The following is a 24,293-nucleotide window of genomic DNA, read 5'->3' as shown; positions in this document are numbered from 1 at the left end:
ATCTAGTCTTAACTTGGTTTACAGGGTTTTGAACTACAAGACACCATCCTGGAATCTGAGAAGCAATACCCAGAGAGCTTGGGTTTTCACTTAGCTATAGACAACAGATGAAACCCTAGGTTGCCTCCCTTGAGAATGGGGGACTGAAAATTTCAAGAAGCGTACATGTGGGTATTTAGATAGCTAAAGAAGCAGACTGAGGTAGAAACAAAAAAAAAAAATCTACCATAGAATGATTTTGTGTTTTGTTACCACATGATAATTATAACATATCTATTGCTCTTCTCTAGATTTACAGGTCTAGATTTATTTAATTTTGTTTTGGGAAAAAAGCTTGCAGTTGCCAGGACAAAGCCAGACCAAATGAGTTTGTGGGCCTTAAGCCCAAGGGCCAAAGGTTTCCCACTTCTGTACTGTGAGTGTAATCGTAGAAAACTAACATTCTGAACAAGGGAGGAAATAGACTCTTCTGAGGGTTTTTCTTACTTTTTTGGTACAATTCATGTTAAAGTTTATGTTAAAAGTTCACTCCACTCTGAACTTAAAAATAGGAATGGGTTAATCTAGAATCCTAAAGTCTAAGACAAGCAGACATATTAACAAATTAAAATGTGTTCACTGGAGCGCTTACTTTATACACACAATGAGGTAGTTGGTATTATTAAACAATGTCATCAGGTTCAGCAAGAATAGGATATATTGTGTATGCTGGACCTTTGAAATATTTCACTGCTAGGGATATAAAATGGAGTATAAAGTAAAATAAAGCTTTTCTTAAATGTTCTAAGCAAAGGCTTTTTAGTTTTACATCAGATTGACATGTAAGTGTACATATTCATAGTAAACCAGAGCTCCACTTCTGCATTTTTTTGGAGAGGGTAGTTTACTGGAGGTAAGGTTCTCATAGACTTTCCTGCTCAGGCTGACTTCAAACCACAATCCTCTGATCTCAGCCTCCTGAGCATGAGCCACAGTCACCCAGCTCATAGGTCATTTTGTTTAAAGTATGTGGGCTCAAGTGGTAGAGTACTTGTCTACCAAGCAGAAGGCTCTGAGTTCAAACCCCTGAACCACAAAAAGAAAACAAGGAAAGATTCTCCAAGAGCATGAGCACTAGATTAGAGACTTACATATGAATCCTAATTTCACTTCGGTTTCCATTCCCTTACCTTCTTCACTTACACATTATATTGTCCACTCCCACTCAAATATGTGCTTACAAATTCCCACCTGCCTACCCATTCTTATTCCCAGCAGTATGTCCTCTTTTCGATCAGCTCATAAGACTTCCTGTCAGGGACTAGCCAATTTGTAAATACATGGACAGTATATATAAATATATATACAGAAGTATATATGAGAGAAAAGCAAAGGAATATTTTTTGGGGGGGGAAGGGGGTCGGTCATGGGGCCTGAACTCTGGGCCTGGGCACTGTCCCTCAGCTCTTCAGCTCAAGGCTAGCGCTCTACCACTGAGCCACCTTCCCAGCCCATGAATGTTTATTAATAGATTTAAGTTTCTTACTGTCAGAGCTCTGGCTCTATTCCTATGTAGATGCTATGGCAATCTTCTAATTTGAGGAAGACTCTATAGAAAAGTAGACTAAAATTTAATGTGGTTTTAAATCCCTTCCCCCCAAAAAGAAAGTAAATTTCTTCCCTTCCTTATCGCAAATCAATACTGGTTTCCATTTAGAAAACCAATGACAGACAATATTTTCTACATGTAAATGTATGTGAGAATGGGAATTCTCTGCTTGAGATAAGCCATACGAAATATTACAGAAATGAAAAACATATATATGAATACTAAGTACCATGACTCTGATGCTATTACACTACTCAGTTTATGAATTAAGTAGTACATTTATAGATAAAGCCACCAAAAAAATTGAATCTTTAGTATTTCACACATGAAGCCAGGTACTGGTGGCTCATGCCTGTAATCCTAGCTACTCAGGAGACTGAGATATGAGGATCATGGTTCAAAGCCAGCCCGGGCAGCAAAATCCATGAGACTCTTATCTCCAATAAACCACCACAATACCAGAAGTGGCTCTGTGGCTCAAGTGGTAGAGCACTAGCCTTGAGCTGCCAAAAAAAAAAAAAAATTACACACAGGAATTATAGCAAAAAGTAAATTATAAAGTAACTCATGATATCTTTTATCACCCATTCTAGTTCTATATTTTATCAACAACAAAAAAAATGTTATTCAGCAAAAATGTTAAACATGTATTATTCCTAACCCAATGTCATATGCAGGCATAATTTAAACATGCTCGTAGAAAAGGATTTAAAATTTTAGTCAGTGACCTTAAGATATTATTTCATTAGCATATCCCACAACTAAAATATCATTTTTTTTTTTGGTAGGTTATGGGGCTTGAACTCTGGGCCAGGCGCTGTCCCTCAGCATTTCAGCCTAAGTCGAGTGCTCTACCATGTAAGCCACAACACCACTTCCAGTTTTCTGATGGTTAACTGAAGATAACAGTCTCATGGACTTTCTTGCCCAAGCTAGCTTTGAACCATGACCCTCAGATCTCAGCCTCCTGAGTAGCTAAGATTACAGACATGAGTCACCGATGCCCAGCCTAAAGTATCTTTTAAGAAAATCTAGTTACTAGAAGATCAAAGTCTACAAAACATCCTGATATAACCAATATTTAAATCAAATTTTATGAAAATAAAGTAAAATGACACCTCCCATCATACTAAGCAGAAATCATCTTTAAGTCAAATTAGTTCTAGAATAGTTTTGGGATCGAAAAATTTATAACAGTATTGTTGTTTTTTTAATTCCTTTCAGAGCTATCTAGTGTTTTTTGTTTATAGGAAAGTAGAAAATCAAATTATTTTTCTATCTCCATTATAGGATGAAAAATCCATTGATATAAAGAAATCCTGTAAGGGCATAAAGTTTTTCTACTTCAGAAGTTTTTCTACTGCAGAAGAATTTTTCACCTACTGAGAACTTAAGTACATAAAAACTAAAAAGGCAACTTCACTGTTCATTTTTCTCTTGTGGCATTCCACAAAGCCAGAATGAAGCCTAAGGACTCTTTGACTTCACATTCATGACTCTAGCCATTTTCTAACATCTCCCTCCCCCCCAACACACACACAAAAACACACACATATATCCCCCTTACTCCCACAGCAATAAAGTTCTGACCCACACATGAACCACCTCAGTGTTTCTCTAACATACAATAATCTCCTGCTTTGGCATTTTCTGGGTTCCTTCTGCCTATAATTCTTATCTCCACATTGTATCACTTCTTCAGTTTTCCATTCAAATGTCACCTTTTCAGTGAAGCTTTCCATGGCTACCCTATTTAAAATAGTATTTACACCTATATTTGTTATCCAATTTTAATTTCTTCTTAGCCCTATCACTATCACAAACAAGTAGTTTCACTAATTTTGTTAAGTGTTCCCCCCACCAAAATGTATACCCCATTATTATAAAATTTTTACCTGTTACATTAGAACAGTACCTGACAACATATTAGGTGATCAATGTGCTAAACAAATAAATGATACAGTTGATTACCAATAGCATAAGCAGCTAGTAGGTACTGCCAACAACACTTCCTACTCTAATCTGAAAGATTTCACTTAATAGATTAAGTTCAGGTTGTTTTTCAAATTGTGCTCTTGGAACCATAACAGTCCCTAAAGGCCAATCATTATAAAGAGAAATTGGAAATCCAAGAAATAAGAAAAATTCCATATTTATCTGTTTCATCCATTTGATTTCATGTAAGATTTGATTTCTCAAATTTCAGAAGTCTGAATGTAATAACTTAATTCTTACTTCTACATGTTCCTTTTTTATTGTAAATAATTCAGATATTACATTTACACATAATTCTTGCAGAACAAGTTAAAATTAATTACTTTAGTGTTACTTAATATTATGCTTCAAAATCAACCAATATCTATTCTTTTCTCATTGATAGATAGAAAGCTGATTACCTCTTTAGGAAAAGACACTGTGTAAAATTATGTTATTTAATATATAATATTATCACACCACTAAATTTACTTTCAATAAATGGAAATTAAGAGCAAAAATATCTTTCTACTACAATTAATTTACACTACTTCACAAAACCAATTCCAATGTATTTTTCACAGAAGGCTGACTTACTATACTTTATGGAGGGAGAGGCATAAAACTGACACTTATTGTATAATAAACTATTTAACTTCATCAACAGTACTCTATTCTGGACCTTGTAATGAAATTAACTGTAGAATAACTTGACTAGTCCAACATTTATTATTAACTTACATTAGTTATAGGGGGGAATCATTATCACTTTTCCACATATATACCCAATGTATTCCCAACAATATCGCCCCCTCTATCACCCTCTTCCTCTCTTCCCCCACTTCCCAAAACAGGTTTCCCTGTTCTGTTTTCATAGCTGCAAAAAATCTATTTCAACCATATTCAATCTCTTTCATTATCCTTATTAGCCCAATCCCCTCCTCATAAATAACCTCCCAGTCTATTTCTCTTTCCTCAGCATGACACTTTAAATATTAGTCCAATATTTTTTTTAAAAAAAGAAAGAAAAAAGGTCACTAACCTTAATGAAGTTACAGATGGACAAGCTTGTCCATACAAACCCATCTGGCCACAAAGAGAATCTAAAAAGTGAAGAAAAATTAGTAATTAGACACTCTGAAGTAAATTAAACTATAAATTACATTACAGTTTTTATTAAAATGCTTCTCTAAACACTCTTTAGCCACTTAACCTATTCTTCTCCAAAAAGGTAGCTTGGAAAGTTGTTAGAACTAACAAAAGACCTGAACATCAAGAATTTAGTCTCATTTTCTTCTCTCTCCAACAAGGATTCTAGAAGCCTGTGATATGGATTTACTTGCTCTGCTAACACAAACATACTCTCGAGTAGGCTGTCTTAGGGGCAGGTGGAAACAAGGGGCTGTTGACAGTCAACTCATTTGGCATTTAAAAGTCATATTCTACAATATCAGTTCTATCAGAAGCAAAGGGGAAATAAGAATATAGCTCAGTGTAAGAATTAGGAATAACAGCCAGACACTGGTAGCTCATGTCTGTAATCCCAGCTACCCAACAGACTGAGATCTGAAATCATGGTTCAAAGCCAGCCCTTTCAGTAAAGTCTATGAAAGTCATAGGCAACTGTTTACTAAAAAGACAAAAATAATGCTGTGGCACAAAGTCATAGAGCACTAACTAGCCTTGAGCACATATGTCCTCGGACAGTGCCCAGACCCTGAGTTCAAGCTCCAGGACCAGCACAAAAAATAAAAAATAGGGGCTGGGAAGGTGGCTCAATGGTAGAGCACTTGCCTTGCATGCATGAGGTCCTGGGTTCAATTCCTCAGCACTACATAAGCAAAAAGAAAAAAGCCAGAAGTGGCGCTGTGGCTCAAGTGGTATAGCGCTAACCTTGAGCTGAAGAGCTGAGGGACAGCACTCAGGCCCCACAACCGGACCAAAAAAAAAGGGAGCAGCCTGTCTACACTGTGGACTTGCTTGCCTGATTTAAAATAAATAAATAAATCAGGAATAAAAAGAAAATAAGACTAGCCTCAATTTGCATAAAGTGGAGAAAGTACAATTGAGTTAGGCAATCTATGCAGAGTAGCATAGATTAAGAATTCCAGAAAGAACAGAAATATTTTAAATTTTTCATTCTATTCCCATTGCCCTATTTTATCACTTGATACAAGTGATAGAAAGTTACTGCTTGCTTCTCCTCTGTTAAGAAAAGGAATTTCTACTGGGCACCAGTGGCTCACACCTGTAATCCTAGCTACTCAGGAGTCTGAGATCTGAATTCACAGTTCAAAGCCACCTGGGGCAGGAAGTCCATGAGAATCTTATCTCCAATTAACCACCAGAAAACCAGAAATGGTGCTGTGGCTTAAAGTAAGAGAGCACTTGCCTTGAGTAAAAAGGCTTAGGGAGAGCTCCAGACCCAATAATTTAAGCCCCATGACTGACCAAAAAAAAAAAAAAAAGAAGGAGAAGGAGAAGGAGAAGAAGACGACGACGACGACGACGATGATTTCTGCCTGCTATATTCTGTTCTATCCCTAAAACTTAACTATAGTTAGCAGTCATATTTTTTCAACAAATGAATAAACTGAGCTCTTCCAGAGTTAGAAAAAGAAGTCTTAAAAGATCTCTGAGGGGTTAGGAAGGTGGCTCAGTGTAGAGCACTTGCCTTGCATGCATGAGGCCCTGGGTTCGATTCCTCAGCACCACATAAACAGGAAAAAAAAAAAAAACCTGGAAGTGGCACTGTGGCTCAAGTGGTAGAGTGCTAGCCTTGAGCTGAAGAGCTAAGGGGCAGCACCCAGGCCCAGAATTCAGGCCCCACAACTGGACCCAAAAAATAAATTTAAATAAATAAATAAATAAAAAGATCTCTGAAAACACCAGATCTTACTTAATACATTCTGTATCCATTCAACTCTCTCCCTCCATGAAAGTTTAAGGCCAATCTTCAATAAAAGAACAAGCTAGATATCCAAAATATGTATAAGATTTCAACAGCTAAGGAGAAACATGACTATCTAAAGTACATTACTCACTATGACTCAAATCAAAATGAAATCAAATCAAAACCACAATGAGATACTACTTTATACCTACAAGAATGGGAATCATCAAAAAGAAAATAACAAGTGCTGCAAAGAAACAGAGCAACTGCCACACTCATGTCACTGATAGAAATGTAGACTAAAACAGCCTCTTTGGAAAAATTTAGCAATTTATCAAAAAGTTAAAGACAAAGTTACATTATGAACTACTCCAAGGATAAAATACCCCCAAAATGAAAATATGAAAAAACAGGGAAAGCTAGACAAAAATGTCATTCAAGCAGCCAAAAAGTAGCAACAATCCAAACCATCAACTGATACACGGATAAGTAAAATGTATTATTTCCATGCAACTACATATTTTGGAAATTAAAAAATTTTACATACTAAAACATGTACAACCCTTGAAAACATTATGCTAAGTAAAATAAACCAGGCACAAAAGGTTACACATTGGATGATTTCATGTATTTCAAATGACCACAATAAGTAAATTCCTATCAGCAGAAACTGTAGATGAGATAGCTGCATTAAATTAGATTAGTACTTTCTTAGGCTATCAGGGAGCGGGAATAAAAGGAGAAAAGGGATTTGACTGGTAGTTGTTAAAAACTTTCTTTTACAGAGAGGAGGAAAATGTTCTAAAATTAGATTATACAGATGGTTGCACAACCTTATGAATATACTAAAAAATAATGAATTTCATATTCTTAAACAGGCAAACTGAACAGAACATGAACAAGAGAGGAGAAAAGAATTCAGAATATCACACACAAATGTTTTCTGTCAAGTTCCTGCTTCTCTACAGTGCCACAAATCCACTTCCAAGTGCCAAACTTAGAACAGGAAGTGGAGAGTAAAAATAATGACTTCACCAGAAAGCAACTCTACTAATGGAAATTACTTTCAAATCAATAACTCCTTGAGCACATTCAGTAAAACTGACTTTCTGGTGATCGCCACTATTTCTAAAGCATACTAATTATGCATTCATTATGCCTAGTGAAGATGCAAGCTGCAACTTAAAAGATGCTTTAACTGAGCCCTGTAAATCTCCCAACTTTGTATCAGAGTCTTCTGATCTGAGCTAGTCCTCTTTGCAATCACCTGTTTGCAGAAGAAAAGAGAAGATTCAGTGATAACCATAAGGAAAGCAAACTGTCCTAAAACAAGCAATGTCTTCTTATTATCTTAAAGTAAACAGCCAAAGCTTCAGGAGACCACCTTGTTCCTGTTCTGTTCCAGTAATAAAGTGGTAACACTTTCCTGGAATTCCTCCTGGGACAAAGAGTAAGCTAATGGTCAACCAAGCCATACCTGTGACTTGCAACTGTTTAACTATACAATACCTTTCTCATATACATAGCTTCCCCCCAGCTCCTAATTCTCCCCTTAACCTGAAGATCTGTACTCTGAAGATGGCTAAAATGTACTGAAGTGCTGTCTTCTCATGGCTGCCATGTAACAAATCTCCTTTCTCTGCCCTTCACCCATGCCTCTTTATTTGGCATATGAGGGCAATTGGCCAGACCTAACCTGGGACTCCTGGACTTTGGGTTTGGGGGTCTAAAAACACAGCTTGAGATACATGTATGCCCAGAAAAAAAAAAAAAAAAAAGATTCAAGACAACTAAAAAGATCCTAAAAGAAATCACTCTACTATCAAAAATCAACTACTTAGTCAAACAGGACCAGGAAAAGTCAAACAGAAGATGGGAAAGAAGCAGTTAGTCAACTCTTAACACCAAGAGGAGAAAGTGATAAAACTCAACTAACTCCTTTGGTTTGGAACTAGTCTCAATAAAACAGGTAAGATACATGGGGGAGGAGAGGTCCTGGCCAAACATTGCAGAACTATAACTTCTTCCAAACCCTAAATTTGCTTTCTGAAATTTATGTAAACAGATCACAGGCCCCTCTCTTCAAATCATAACCCAAGCAAGTAACACAAGATTCTATTTCTGGGTCTGTCATGTACTCACTGGATAATTCTGAAACTTCAGTCTCTCTACTTTGCTCAATAACTAAACCACAATATTCATACTTAAAATTAAATCATGTGGTCTAATAAAAAGCCATTTTCCAATTTATAGATTTTTGTGGAAAATTTGACATAATATGAAAATAAATCATACTGTATGTCACCTTTATTGAATATGCATTAGATATTAAAAATCCATCAAGATTGTCCAATCTAAAAATGCTGAACTCTTCCATATAAAACAATTTTTAAAGGTATTCATTCACTAAACAAACATATATAATATCAGCTTTCAAAGGGCTGAAGGGTTTTAAGGCTTTAAATCTGAGCTCAGTTATATTTAGAAAACCAAGATGTCACTTCACTGGATCTTGTATATTTATCTTGGGCATTTGATTCATGTGCGTTGCCTGTATAATTCAAAGCAAGAGATATATAATAACCCTGAAAAATAAGCTGAATCTATTAGAACTTACTGGATGTCAGAGGATTAACAGATCATACACTATAAGTGAAAAAAAAATCAGAAGTTACTAGAGTTAATAAAACTATCTACCTGCACACCTAAATCAAATCTAAAAAACACTGCTTACAGAGCGCTAGCCCTGAGCTTGAGAGCTGAGGGACAGTGCCCAGGCCCAGAGTTTAGGCCCCACAACTGGACCTCGCCAAAAAAAAAATAACCTAAATTGAAACGGTTTGGAGGTCCTGAGCTCAATCTCCAACACCAACCAAAAAATAAAAAATAAAAATAAATAAAAAAAAAAACACTGCATACTTCATAAAGATTTCTATCTCATTCCTAGAAATCCTCATGTAGGAACCTAGGATGAAACAGGAAATCTAGTCAGCAAAAGCTATCATACATGATTTTGATACACAGGTTAATTCAGAAAATAGTGGTCTAGGACAAGGACTACAGAAAGCATTTATAGCCTTACATCATATTTAAACACAACCAAAAAGTACTAGAGATTGCCAGTTGTGATGGGGAACTGGTAACATTCAAATCATCTGTTATCCTTGATTCAGACCACTGAGTAGACAATTTTTAAGGAGTAGGAAGAAACCTAGATCTGGATTATTTCCTTTTAAAAGCAGAAGCTCTGGATGACTCAGGGAGGGTAGTAAGAACATGTCTGCTATATCAAGCAGGACACTGCAAATGTACTTTGTAAGTTTACATTATCACATAAAAGACATGATTTCTGCTCTCATGATGTTTATAATTTTGTTGAAGAAAAAAATGCCACATGACAATATAAACCTGAGTTTAGTTCCACTTGAGAAGGATAATAATAAGAGCTAGTAGAAGCATTAAGTGAAAGGCTAACAATAATTTGGACTGTTCAAGAGAGAATTTAATTGTTTGATTAGTACATGATTAAAAGTAATATTAAGAGGATTCCAGTGGCAGCACTTTCCAGGAAAAAACTGGAAGGCTACTATAATCAAGACATGGCCCATTGGCGAACAAACTATCCATTTTGCATTTTTTTCAGTATGCATCTATTCCTACCACCAGAGCACAGATTCCTATATTGGTCCTAGTGGACCCATACATGTCAAGTTAACTTTTATATCTCTCACACTGTCTAGCACGTTGTATACATACTATTCCAAAATGTTTGCAGAACTGATATAAAGGAAGAAAAAAATCTGATTTACATTTCAAAAGGAACAGTAACAGAATTTGGTACAGATAAGAGACATAGGGACCAAAGGAGATGGAAGAGTCAAATTATGCCTAAAAGGAAGAGGGGAGCTGTGTTTAGGGCAGAAGAGATTTGAGAAACAACTAAATAAAATGTAGGGACCTTGCTGGCTCTTAATTCAGTATTAAAAACCTATTGTAAGCAAACATTTTTAGACAATCAGAAATTTGAGTATGAACTGGCTATCAGATGACATCAAAGATACATTCTCAGTTTTGGTAAAATAAAATGATGGTAAGTGGTTATGTAAGAAAATATTTTTATCTTTTAGAGATGCATACTGATGTACAGGTATTAAATACATCTACACTTTTAAAGCACTTTAGCATTTAAAAAGGAAAAAGATATTTAAGGCATATGTGGACAAGATCTTTATTGTTGAACCTCAATGTAAGTAAATATCCATTATATTTTACATACTGTTGAATATACTCTTTGGGGTCATTTGCTCAACTTTATCACTGTATGATTAATTCTTTTTCTTTTCCTTCTTCAATTTCAGGAAGCTAAGAATGACAGTACTTCTCAGAAAAGTTTATACTCATCAGAAGAAAATGGGCATGAATGCCCATAATGTTAGCTCTACTGGTAGGAAATCTCTCTGAATCTACTCAAAGAACTTTTTATAAATTAATATTAAGAACTGAGTATGAGCCAAGGTAGTGACTCAGCTGCTAAAAAGAAACAAAATAAAATCTTAGGCTTCATTAGAAGGATAGTATTCAGATCAAGGATGGTTAAGAGTACCATGTACTCTTCATTGGTAGTTAACACTGGAGTACTGTGCTGTGATTTTTAAGCAGGATATGCTAAGAACACTTACAAGCTAGAATGCTTGCAGGAAGGGATATACCCTATCAAAGAGTGCAGAAATCAAATATTAAGTGTAGAATGATTGAAGAACTGGATGTGTTTAGCTTGAAGAAAACATTTTCCAGCCCTCTATCTCACTTTTACCATACAGACCTGGCTTATTATTTTCCAGGGGGTTTTAAGAGCTAGTGGCCAATCAAAAAAGTGGCATAAACACTCTATTTCTCTACATGATGTAAAAGAGTTAAACATCTTAAACTTTGTAAATGTATAATAAAAGTACTTTCAGAATTTTCCCAGATTTGACAATTCATTGACTCATTCACAAGTATTTACTGAGCCCAATTATTTACCAAACATTCCTATAGATCCTGAGGATACAACAATGAACATTTTTAATATCCCAGTTTGGGAATCAACCAGTCACTATTTTAGGTTGCATTATGCCTTGTCTCTTAAGTCTTTGATTATGATTAACCCAGCAACCCTCATCTCAAATCTTAATTCAAATACTATCTCATCCATGAAGCTTTCTTGATCAATTACGAACAAAAAATACACTCTTTTTCTCAGCAAACCTACACTCATTTCTTGTGAACAGCCTATGCCTCTTAATGACCTTTAGACCTCAATATCCACAACAATGTCTTGTATGCACAAGAATCCAAAAATGCTAAAAGAATAATCACTGTCAAATACTTGACACGCTAACTGTGAAAGAAGGCAGACTAGCTCTCTATTATTCCATGGGGAAAACAGCAAATTTTGCCTCACTTAGAGTCAACAACAAAAGGGCTGCTTTTCAATTACTAACTAGTGACTACAGGTGAAAAAGTAGTCAAATGACTAAACAAGTGTTTTAGTGGGATACAAGAGCCTGAGTGGTAACTTTTAAGATTCTGGGAACTATTGTGTATCTCATTAGACTAAACAAGCTATTTTTAGCAATTTTGAAATCCTTGAAATTAAGATAAAACATGAAATTTCCTTTTACTAACATAATGAATATATAGCAATGCCAACAATGGGTCCCACTAAGTGCTAAGGACAAGCACACACTGCAAAATATTTCTCAAATGCCTGCTTACAGTATCTAGTGACATTGTAGCCATCTTAGTTTATGCAAGCTAGTCTCACAAAGGTGAAATCAACACATTTCTCAGAATATGCCCCCTTTATTAAGCAAAGCAAAAGGCGAGGGTCCTTTCTATCTTTTTTTTTGGGGGGGGGGGTCTGGTCATGGGGCCTGAACTCTGGGCCTGGGCGCTGTCCCTCAGCTCTTCAGCTCAAGGCTAGCGCTCTACCACTTGAGCCACAGCACCACCTCCAGCTTTTTTCTTTTTGCTTATGTGGTGCTGAGGAATCGAACCCAGGGCCTCATGCATGCAAGGCAAGTGCTCTACCACTGAGCCACCTTCCCAGCCCTTTTCCATCTTGTAAAAGAGTCAATATAAAGTTTCTTTTCTGTTTTCATTTTGTTTGTGAAATAGGGTCTTATTGCATAGCTCAGGCTGGCCTGGGATCAGACATCCTACTTCCTCCACTCGACCAGGTAAGGTTTCTTGGTCATTCTCCCAAAGCAAACCTGATATAAAATTAGGTAAAATGGCACATGACTGTAAGCTCAGCACACAGGAGGCTAAGGCAAGAGGACTGAGTTCCAAGCCAGTTAGGAGTACCCAGTGAGACCCTATCTCTATAAAAAAGAAAGAAAGAAAGAAAAAAGAAATGCTGCTTAAATGAAGGCATTCTTTATCAGGGTAGAGAACCTTTTTACTGCCAAAGGCCATTTAGGTATTTATAACACTTGAGGGCCTGGATTTATTGAATTTTGCTTTGAAAAAAGCTCCTAGACTTATTAAATTTTGAGTCCCACCTGCAGATGCCTTGTCAGACCTAAACCAAATGATTTCATGAGCCTTATATGCCCTGCGGGCCAGCCATTTCCCACTCATGCTCAGCTCAATGATTCCCAATATTTTGCAATCAAAGAACTAACCATGAAACCGTAAGCTGCTTTTAAAACCATCTATTCACACCCCTAAATGCATTACATTCTTCAAACAAGCAAGCTAGTCATTCTCTCTAAAACTAGTCATTCTGGTTAAAAACTAGTAAATAGAAATCATAGGATATATATGGCTACCAACGCAAGGATATCTCTGGGATGTTTCTCTCATACTAAAAGATAATCTTAGCTAGCAGAGACCTGCCTTTTATTTGTGTCCCAGTATTTTAGTACAGTGCTCTGAACATAACAGAGAGCAAATAAATAAGCAAACAAGTGAGAGAAATGAGTGAATCCAACATTCCTGAATTTAAAACAATACCTTAGAATCCTGCCAGAGAATGGAAGCTGTTAAGTTCATCCTTAAGTCTAATTTTCATTATAAACTAGAATGACATGTTTAGGTTATTTGTGGGCAATTAATTACTATAAGGAAATCTAAGGTCTTGTTTGCGCCTGAGGGACTAAAAGTAATTTCTTGAAATGAGAAAATCCTAATACAAAGAAACTTAAATCATTTAAAACATTCACAACTTGACCCATAAGGTTATAATCAAAAAACTTATCAAACTCATTCATCTACAAAACTGCTCAAAAAACAAAACACTTTTGACAGTACCAAGTGACTGTTTAAACTGCTCTTTAAAGGTCCTAAGATTCATTTTTCTAAACTATCATTTTAAATTTTAAAAATCCTGTTTTCTTTTCCTGACTATAAACAAAGAATTATGCCCACTTTAGAGACAGGTTCAAGGAAAAAGAACTTAAAATTGCCCATTGTTATACTTTTTCCCCAGTCTTTTTTCCCATTCAAGTAAATTTCCTAATATACTGTCAATCTTCCTACATATCAGGCAAAAGACAATAGGTCCCATACTGTAACAGTATTCCTGACATCTATACTAGAACCATGTTCCAAGTATAATTTCTCAAAGTAGAAATTTCATTATCATATACTTGTATAAAATAAGACTAAACCTGCTATTTAGCAATTTTTTTTAATTCCATTCTGATTCCTTCCCCTTCTTACCTCTAAGTTTGATACAAAGAATGTAAGTTCAAGTAAAAATGTTTCCAATGACAAGAAATGGACCTAAATGTAACTAAAGTTGTCCCCACTAGTCTTATGACTCTTAAGTTTGATATTATCATAAGATACACTCTGCTCTAAGTAGTCTTGGTTTTTTTTGAGATCCTATAGCTTTTTATTTTTCACCTCAGAAATCTAAAGTCTGTTCTTAATTAAGATCTTGTCAATTTTCTACTTTAAAAAAAAATAGAAAAATCTTGAATGCCTAGGTTCTAGTATCTGCTCTACTACTAAACAATTGTGGGATACTAAGAAGTTTTTGCTTGTAACTCATTTTCCACATTTGTCCATAAAATATTACACTTGCTCTACCTGTATCAACAGACCAGAGAAAGTACTTTTGAAACAGTAAAATGTAAGGTAAAAATATTTTAGAAGCATATATCCTCATAGTGTAGATGGCCAACTATTCAATGAAATCCATGACACACTACAATTTGAATAAAAAATATGCCAACATAAGCAGTTTCAGGAGGATCCTAACAATTCTCCTAAGCGTATGTTCTAACAACAGTTCTTACTGCACTCTGTGCATGCTTTCCTTTGATTACAAAAGTAGCATTTCTAACCGTGATTGGTATCCAGTATGTTGTAAGACAAAAATTATCCATTTACTTTACATGTCTACCCTGTGTAACATATCAAAGATCCATAGGCATAACACCTAGTGTATGATAGTCTGCTTCTCTTTCACACAGAAGGGCCATTCTACTTGTAACTGCTGTGACATAATTAACCAAAGTTCTACAGTTAAGCCACAGAAACTTTTAACGCTTGGTTGCTATTGTTATCTGTGGCACTGGGACTGACCCCCAGGCCTTGTGCTTGCTATAAAAGTGCTCTACAACTTAAGCTAAGTCCTTAGTGATGGTTTTTTGGTTTTTTTGCTAATCCTGGGGCTGGAATTTAGGGCTTGCTCAAGATTAGTGCTCTACCATGTGAGCCATAGCTCCACTTCCAGTTTGGGGGGTAGTTTATTGGAGATAAGTGTCTCATGGACTTTACTTCCTTGACTGGCTTTGAACTGTGATCATCAGATCTCAGCCTCCTAAGTAGCTAGGCTCCACCAACACCCAGCCATTTGTTATTTTGTTTTTGAGGAATCATCTCACCAGCTCTCAGCTGGCTTCAAACTTGTGATCATTCTGTCTCTGCTTCCTATATAGCTGTGATTAAAGACATGTGCCATCATACCCAGCTTTTAGTTATTTTTAATAATTTACCAAGCACTCATCAGCCAATATCTAGGATCTCAACAAATAACCTATTACTACCCTATTTCACCCTCCCTGCACACCCATCTCTCTACAAGCAAAAGATTTTCAAAGTGTTATACTAGTTGAGTTCTACTAGTCTTACTCATAACCCATTTCTCTCACAAATCTCACAGCAATTATTATAAATTAGTCCTATTAATGGTTTAATGTGAAGTTGTCTCTAACTTAGGAAAATGTCATTTCTAATTTTTGAGGTCTTAAACAAAATTACACTGGCATCGAACTCTTCCAAATAATCAGAAGAACAATCTGTTTTCCTTGATTGCACAATCATCTGAGTAGGACTCTGTCTAGCAGAATTCAGTTAGAGCTTTCAGCTTTGTATTCCAGGTGAAAAGTTTAGCTGAAAGTTGATTGAAAGTCGTCTTCACACATAGGATCATCATAGTATAGATGGCCAACTTTTCAATGGAATCCATGACACTCTCTGATTTGAAGATAATAAAAAATAAGCCAACATAAGCAGTTTCAGGAGGATCCTAACAATTCTCTTAAGCTTATGTTCTAGTGCACTCCGTAAGTCTGAGCTGATCATAGATGACTTGAACACTGACAGTGGGAAATAAGTCAAACAGTGCACTATTAATGTAGGTCCAAAATCACTTTAGATTTACAATAGGATTGTGTCTGAGTACAGGATTTAAAAGTCCGGGCCTTCTACCACTTGAGCCACATCTCCAGTTCTAGATTTACAGAAGAATCTTATAGCAACCAAAGTGGTCTAGAAACTAGGTTTATTAATGGTGTCAAAGTAAGAGTTCTTATATAGGTCTTAATTATCCTATACTTCACATCCATTTTATCAGTCAATATGCACATAAAATAGAGTATCCATCAAAGATACCGAAGACAAAAGGTTACTTAAAATACATAAAATGCCATTGTTATAAATATAATACAACATCTGGTTCCATGTAAAAAGCTATTTCCATATCACAACAGATGGCCCACAGTAATAATGCTTTGCTGATCTGGTTATAACAAATTCTATTAAATCAAAAATCCTGTACAGCAGATGTCTTTCCCAATTTCAATGTAAGTCAATCTCTTTAACCAAACACTGTACTTTCATTCTTATTTGTACACTACAATCCAGTTATGTCAATTCAGGTGGTCTACACTTTTTGGACAGTTATTACAAAATGCCACTGTAATGTTTTCTGAGTTTTGGGGCAGAGGGGGGGAAAACAATATCTTCCTCTAGGACAGAAAAGCTAAATGTTTAGAAAGGAAAAGAAAACTTTACATTAAAGACAGAAAAGGCAACAGTAAGTTTTAGCTTTCTCAATTGGAGAAGCAGTTAAACAGCAAAGTAAATGACATTGTATCTATATTTCTTTTTAAATATAGACCTAGCACTAGTATAAATATTGTTTGGACATTAAAGTTCACTTTTTTTTTGTGGGTCCCTGCTAATAGCCACTCATCGCAGAATTACATTATTTTCCCTGCACTCTCTCACTGTTGGCTTTGTCATTTGGATTTTCACACAGGTGCAATTCAGAAAGCTTAGTCTGAGAAAGCTAATTCATAACCAGTAAACAGAACAATACAGTGATTAAGAACTACAGAGTACAGCCATCCTATATATTCAGGAGGTTGAGATCTGAGGATCAAGATTCAAACAAACTCAGTTAGGAAAGTCTGAGACTCTTATCTCCAATTAACCTCCAAAAAGCCAGAAGTGGATCTCTTGTTCAAGTGGTAGAACACCAGCCTTCAATGAAAAAGCTAAGGGGCACTACCCAGGCCTTGAGATCAAGCCCCAGCAGTACTTATGCACGCGCACACACGTGTACACACACACACACACACAAACACAAGGAACTACTAAGTTCTGAAAATAGAGTACAGAGGTTCAAATCCTGGCTCTTTCCATTCTGAGCTATGTACCCTAGGGCAAGATACATAAGCTATCTGTGCCCATTTCGTCATCTGTAAAACAATGTGAATTTTTTTAAAATCTAGTTATAAGGGATTGTTGTGAGGCTTATATAATAAATGTATTTAGAACACCTTTATGTTAATAGTAAGGTCTCAAAATTGTGAGCTATTAACACTATCACATATCATCATCAGATAAAAACTCTGAAAAGGCAAAAATATAAATTTGCCTAAGAAAAGCAAACAAGCAACAAAAGTCTAAGAGTCTTTAAGTCCCAAAGATAAGTCATTAAAATGCACTGTGGCTCATGCCTGTAATCCTAGCTACTCAGGAGGCTGAGATCTAAGGACTGCAGTTCAAAGCCAGCCAGGGCAGCAAAGTCTATGAGACTCTTATCTCCAATTAACCACCAGAAAACTGCAAACGGTGCTGTGGCTCAAGTGGCAGAGTGCTAGCCTTGAACTGAAGAGCTAAGGGACACAACACCCAGGCCCAGGGTTCAAGTCCCACAACCAACCAAAAATAAAAATAAAAAAATTACTGGGCTGGCAATCAAGCATATTATGAACCTGGGCTCAACATAAGGGGGAAAAAGAATAATAAAATAAAATTTTGTGATTCCTCAAGTAGACTTTCCAGTCCCTTAAGTCTCCAGGAATTTTTATGAGGACCTTTTAGTTGCACTGAGTAGCAGAAATGGAACAGACATGAACTAAAATTTAGTTGTTCCATCACTGACGAAGGTGTGCAATTGCAGTTAAGTCATCTAACCTGAACTTCAGATTGTTCATCTCAAAGAAAAACTCTGTATTACAGGGTTAATGTGAGATCAGATGAGATAGATGAAAACTTACATAAACCAATAAGCTCTATATGAATATTCAAGAACCAACTATATCTTACTCATCTTTATATTCCTAATGCTTTGTAGAGCATAGCAGAGGTTAAAATCTAAAAAAAAAAGCCGTAAGAGGTTTGGTATAGTGAAGACTAAAAGGAAGGATTTAAATGAGTAAGACACGCAAGTGTCCATCAACTGATGAATAAAATGAATAAAATGTAGTATATCCACTCAGTGGATACTTGGCTATAAAAAGAACTAAACTATTGACACATACTAAAACATGAATGACCCTTGAAACACACAGAAACAAATTACTTTCTGATATAAAACAATAAGATCTCATTTATGAAGAATCAGCATATTTATAGTTAGTTGATAAGTATATAAGTGATTGCCAGAGACTGGGGGATGGCAGGAGGGTGGGGAATGGCTGCTAATGGGTACAGAGTTTCTTTTTTAAATAACATTCTAAAAATTATTGGGGTCATGGCTGCACAACTCTGTGAATATACTAAAAGCCATTGAAATGTATGTTTAAAATGAGTAATATTTATAGTACCTGAATTGTATCTCAATAAAGTGTTTTTTATTAGAAGAAAAGTTTAAGGAAAAGCTGTAAATGTGTAAAATAATCAGCATTTTTGAAGGGAAAAAAAATCTGGTATTTCAGTAGCTCCTATATAAATAAGAATGATCCTGGGAGAAGCATTAGAAAAAAAATTTTAACTACTAAAATACATCAGACAATATTTCACATGTCCTGTGTAAAAAAATGTAACATAGCTATCTTTCTTTTCAAAATTCTTAATTATAAATTACCTCCTGGCCTAACTCAATAGTCATTCCATTGCAGTTATGCCTGTGAACTTCTAAACTTCTGAACTTCTAAACTGCATTTGATACGCTCTACCTTGTATAATCTTGCTGTCCTTGGCTTTGATGGCACAGATGTACTTCGTAGTTCATTCATCTCAAAAATTCCAATCCTTAAAGCTATTTCCCCACTATACTACTTTCCCATCAACATGTATCTACTCTCATGCTTTACACCACCATCCATAGCCCTATCACTGGAAAATCTACATTTCTTTTGATTATTCATTGTATTATAATAAAATACATTAGGTTGCCCAAAGTTCTTATATGATTATAATATGGTGATTTAGTAAATGAAATATATGTAAAGTTCTAAGAACAAAGCCTGCCATACAGTAACTATTCAATAAACATTAGCTTTTCACAAGCACTATCTTAAGTCAGACCATCTTATTCCTAAGTTTCTCTAAGAACATTCTAGTCAGTCTCATCAGCTGACACAAAAACTTATCTCAGGAATAACATGAATCATCTTACTCTTTAGAACCTACCATGATACTCTACCAAACAAAACCCTCTATCCTTGAAAAATCATCTTGATAGTCCTAAATTCACTACTTTAACTAACACAAGTCTTTGACAGTCCAACTACTTGGGATCTTTTTGTAACCTGCCATTTTTCTGCCTATGTACATGACCCTTCAGTCTCCTAGAATATTACTTGTACACTTTTGGAAAATTCTGTTTTCCACATGTCACTTAAATTTTGACCTTGGTTGCAGTGATTTCCCAAATGGAAGTCTGATGTAGTTTGGTGAGTATAAATGATGTATATGCTATTTCTCCAACAAAAGAAACGACCGTACCTCACTAAACACAAGTTGAAGCCTTCAAAAACCTGTATTTATTCCTTGTATCTTCACACTTTGGCGGCACATTACTTTGCAGAAGTACACAAATGTGGACTGACATACTAATATGCCTCCAAATGTATCTGTACAACCTTCTCTATTTCCAACGGCCCCACCCACACTTAGCATACTGAAAGCAGGTAGACTCTATATTTAAATATTTTATTCTACATTTAAGAGTATCAAACAATTGTATCAGATAAAAGGAAAAATTAGTATCAAAAATGCATTTGAAAAGATTGAACAATGTGATAAACAAGGGAGAATGCAGACCATTTTGGCATCTAAAGATGACTTCAAAACAGTAATATTTATTTTGCCCAAACTAATGAACTAAAAAGACCCAAAATAAATATGTCCCGGCCTCATCCAAAAATAATAATAACACCTAATTAAAGCCTGAAAAACTTCCCAGTAAAAAACTTCTTCAGCAGCCCAAACCAAAAACAAGATTCACCAACTCCAACACAAAACAACAGAAAAGATAAACCCTCAGATTTACCTAAAAAACAAAAGAAAACTAAATTACATCTATATAGTCCACCTCATCAGAAAAAAGAAAGAGTGCCTGCTTTCCATATTCATCAAGTTCTAGCAAGAATCAAAGGTTTGTCTCATTGCTACTGTAGTCTGTTCCCTTTTAAAGAGTCTCAAAAGGGCAAAGCACAGGAAGATAGAAACCTTATCCTGGAAGAAACATTAAAAAAAAAAAAAAAACTACCCAAAACACATTTCAAAATCACTGTTGATTGGTTCCAGTGGCTCAAGCCTGAAATCTTGGCTACTCAGGAGACTGAGATCTCAGGATCATGGTTCAAAGCCAGTTCCTCCCCCAGCCAGGAAAGTCCATTAAATTCCAATTAACCACCAAAAAGCCAGAAGTGGAGCTGTGGTTCAAGTGATAGCGCATAGCCTTGAACAAAAAAGCTCAGGAACAGTGTCCAGGCCCTAATTCAGGACTGGTGCACACACATAAACACATAAACACATAAACACATAAACACACACACACACACACACACACACACACACACACACACACACACACACACACACACACACACACACACACACACACACACACACACACACACTCAAGAGACAGAGAGTGAAATACTAGCCAATGTGGAAAAAGAGAAAGCAAAGTAAGTCTTCAGAGAATGAACTAGGTGGAATTATCCACCCAGGGCTCTGCAAGAAAAGAGGTAAGGATGAACATTCCCATATGACACACATGCTTCTTCACTACAGAACAAAGTAGAAGGGGAAAAAAAGACAAGTGTAGAGCTGGGAAGGTGGCTCAGTGGTAGAGTGCTTGCAACGTATGCAGGAGGCCCTGGGTTCAATTCCTCAGCACCACATAAACAGAACAAGCCGGAAGTGGCACTGTGGTTCAAATGGTAGAGCACTAGCCTTGAGCTGAAGAGCTGAGGGACAGAGCCCAGGCCCAAAGTTCAAGCACCATGACCGACAATAAAATGAAAAAAAAGACTTGTTAGTAAAGACATAAAAGATGCCCCCTAGTCCCTAATTCCGTTTCTCTTCATGCAAGAATCCAGCTAAACTTGCACAGCACCAACACAAAATAGAAAAATCTATGCCAACATGTACACAAAAAGTACAGAGAACAAAATGAGAAACTACACATCTCAATTGGCAAGTGCCTGCCTAATTCTCCTGGGGGAGGTTAAGCAGTAGTGACATGAACGAGAAAAAGCTGCTGGAAGAAAAGATGTTAAGGAAACTAAGCCCAGCCAGGAAATGTCCCCTTACTGGTCTCAAATTCAGAGTACAACTCTTGATTGGCCCATCTCACCTACGGTGGGCCTCGACAAAACACACTGACCTGACCTTAATACCTTCCACGGCACCCGGACGAAATCACAGAGGAAAAACCATCCGGCTAACCTCCCTCTCCACCAGCTGCAAAGAATGGAAGGGGGGGTGGGGGGGGGAGACGGGACACCCTACCACGTGGGCAGGATGCAACACACAGGACAGCAACACGTCCGCATGGAACGGCTGCCTTTGCCCTAATGCCAGCAAAGGACACGGTGACAGGATGGGCGGGAACGCGGGCACCTAGAGCGGACCTCCTGGCCCCCGAAGGGCACCCGCGAGGCGGGCCAGGGACTGTCTGCCTTTCGAGAGGGAAAGCGCCCTCGGCTTGAAGGGAAGAAGCCACATCGCGCCGGGCTCGGGACGAACCCAGGCTAGGGCGCAGGTCAAGGAGGGAAAGGGGAGGTCGCGGTCCTCAGACGCGGCGCCCCCTGGGATCCACGTCCGGTTCCCCGCGGGCCCCGCCGGGGGGAGGGGCGGGAGCGTGGAGCCGCCGCTCCGCGGCTGAGGGGCAGCAGCAGCTGAGGAGAAGCGCCGCGGGGGAGGGAGGGACGGAGGGACCCGGCCCTCGCGGCCCGCCAGGCCCCGGCACGGGCTCGGGCCCCCAGCCCCGCCCGCCACCCGCCGCCTGCCGCCCACCACACGGCGGGCCCGCCCGCGCCCCCGAGAAGCGAGAGGGCGTCTCGAGGAGGGCAGTCCCTGCCTCGATCCTGGGAGATGCCCCAGCCCCGCCTCCTCGCCCGCCGCCCCGGCCCGGCCGCCCCGGTGGTGGGCGCTCACCTCAGGCTGCGCAGGCCGGGACGGCCCCGGCCGAGCCCCCGGCCGCTGCGTGCGTCTCCGCCCCCCGGGAAAGGTCCCAACAGCGTCTGATGCGAGCGGCCAAGGCCCCGAGCAGCGCCGAGAGCGGCAGCGGGAGCAGCCAACATCCGGGGCCGCGCACCCGGAACTACTTCCCGACCCGCTCTCCACGCCCGCCCCCCTTTTCCCCGACTCCGTCCCTGTCTCCCCCGCCTCCCGCGACGTCGCTGCGCCACCGGCCGGGCGTCGACGGCGTCACGGCCGCGTCGACGTGCGCGGGAGGAATCCCTCCGCGGGGACAAGTAGTGCCCCGGGACTTGCGCTTCTGGGGCTAAACGACCACGGAGTGGTTGTGAGCGTTCCCAGTCCGGTACCTGCAACTGAGATTGACGTCTGAGGCGTGAAGGCGGCGAGAGCGGCCCCGCACTTAAGGATGACAGGTCGGCCGCCAAAGATTCCAGAAGCCCGGTGGTGTGCAAGAATGCCTCCCCGTGACCTTCCCCTCCCTACCCCCACACACACCTTTTTGCAGGCTCCTAAGCGGCTCCAAGAACCCAGACCCCCTTCTCTGACCTGGTACCCCGCAGAGTCCTCAGGCCCTAACAAGGAGGCCTTGAATCTTTCTCCTGGCTCTTCAGCACTTCATGAGGCCAGGATTCCAGGCCCGTCTTTGCCAAGGGCTTTCCCCGGCCTAGTCATACTTTCCTTCTACTTTTGGAATTCTAAGGGCCCTTCTGATCTCAAGTTCGCCATCTGGGTCATGGTTCTGCTGTCAACAGGTGTAGCATTTAGAATGCTAGCCGGGACACCTCGTGGACTTTGGAATTTTCTTCTACGTCAGTCTTCACTGATTCTTCCTCTAAACTATTAGCACTGATAAGCTGCCCTGTAATTTCGCACTTAGTTACATTGCAAGCTATTATTTGCTGTTGGCTTCATTTATGTTAGTCACATAACTCCTTTGCAGCACCAAGAACACTTTTAAACTGGCAGTAGGTGTTCAGTATTTGGGTTTTAGAGTGTTTATTAGATGAATGTTAGGCCAATTGGATGAGTGGATAAGGAGGCCCTGTGTGAATTGGCCATGAAAGGTTTTTTTTTTTTTTAACCTCAAAGGGCATAAAGCATTCTATTTCTTCAACAAACATTGGACACTTGCTGTTTGCCAAGAATTTCCAGGCACTCAAACTACCCACGTACTCCTTTTCTATATAATACTTGAGTGAGATTCTGAAGATTCATTCACTCATTCTTCTAGCAAATACTTGTCAATCACTATTAAACTTGCCAGACATTACCTTAGAACTTGATATATCAGTGAACAGGAGGGAGAGAAAGGTAGGGATAATAAATATTCAAACCTCTTGGAGCTTTCATTCTAGATTGGGAGACAGGTTATAAGCATAGAAAAAGAATTGTGAGCCAGAAGCTGATAACTGTCGACTGGAATCCTAGCTATACTCAGTAGGCTGAGATCTGAGGATTGACATCCAAAGCCGTCCTGGGCAGAAAAGTCTGCAACATTCCCTCTCCAATTAACCAGCAAAAATCATGGACTGAAGGTGTGGCTCAAGTGGTAGAGCATCAGTCATGAATGAAAAGTCCAGAAATAGCTAGAGACTCTGAGTTCAAGCCCTATACCACCTCTCACACACTTGTAGTATGTTAAAAGTTTTGAGAGCTATAGGAGAAAGGAAAGGG

The 24,293-nt window shown here is 38.4% G+C and overlaps 2 protein-coding genes across 6 annotated transcripts in view; one reads left to right on the top strand and one right to left on the bottom strand.

The window, feature by feature from the left end:
- Foxj3 (forkhead box J3) overlaps positions 1–23,283 on the bottom strand; it is a 100,508-nt gene extending 77,225 nt beyond the window's left edge. For 3 of the 5 annotated variants that reach the window (XM_070017180.1, XM_070017184.1, XM_070017183.1), the window contains exons 1-2: positions 22,575–22,736; positions 4,605–4,665 (exon numbers count right to left, since the gene is read on the bottom strand). In XM_070017180.1, coding sequence (XP_069873281.1) covers positions 4,605–4,648 — 44 coding nt within the window. In that variant the 5' untranslated portion in view covers positions 4,649–4,665; positions 22,575–22,736. Of the gene's footprint in view, positions 1–4,604; positions 4,666–21,801; positions 21,831–22,574; positions 22,737–23,114 lie in introns of those variants that run through there. The other 2 variants (XM_070017182.1, XM_070017181.1) reach the window with 2 other exon arrangements.
- Positions 21,658–22,927, top strand: LOC138823582 (basic salivary proline-rich protein 3-like). Its single transcript, XM_070016975.1, has 2 exons — positions 21,658–21,776; positions 22,129–22,927. The coding sequence occupies exons 1-2, from the start codon at positions 21,658–21,660 to the stop codon at positions 22,925–22,927; spliced, it is 918 nt and encodes a 305-aa protein (XP_069873076.1).
- Positions 23,284–24,293: the final 1,010 nt, after the last annotated feature.

This window comes from Dipodomys merriami, unplaced genomic scaffold (genome assembly GCF_024711535.1).
Source record: "Dipodomys merriami isolate MVZ:Mamm:240054 unplaced genomic scaffold, mDipMer1.0.p SCAF_121, whole genome shotgun sequence".
In the NCBI taxonomy this organism is placed as follows: Eukaryota; Metazoa; Chordata; class Mammalia; order Rodentia; family Heteromyidae; genus Dipodomys; species Dipodomys merriami.
Note: the sequence above shows the minus strand (reverse complement) of the source record. Positions and strands in the feature narration are given on the sequence as shown.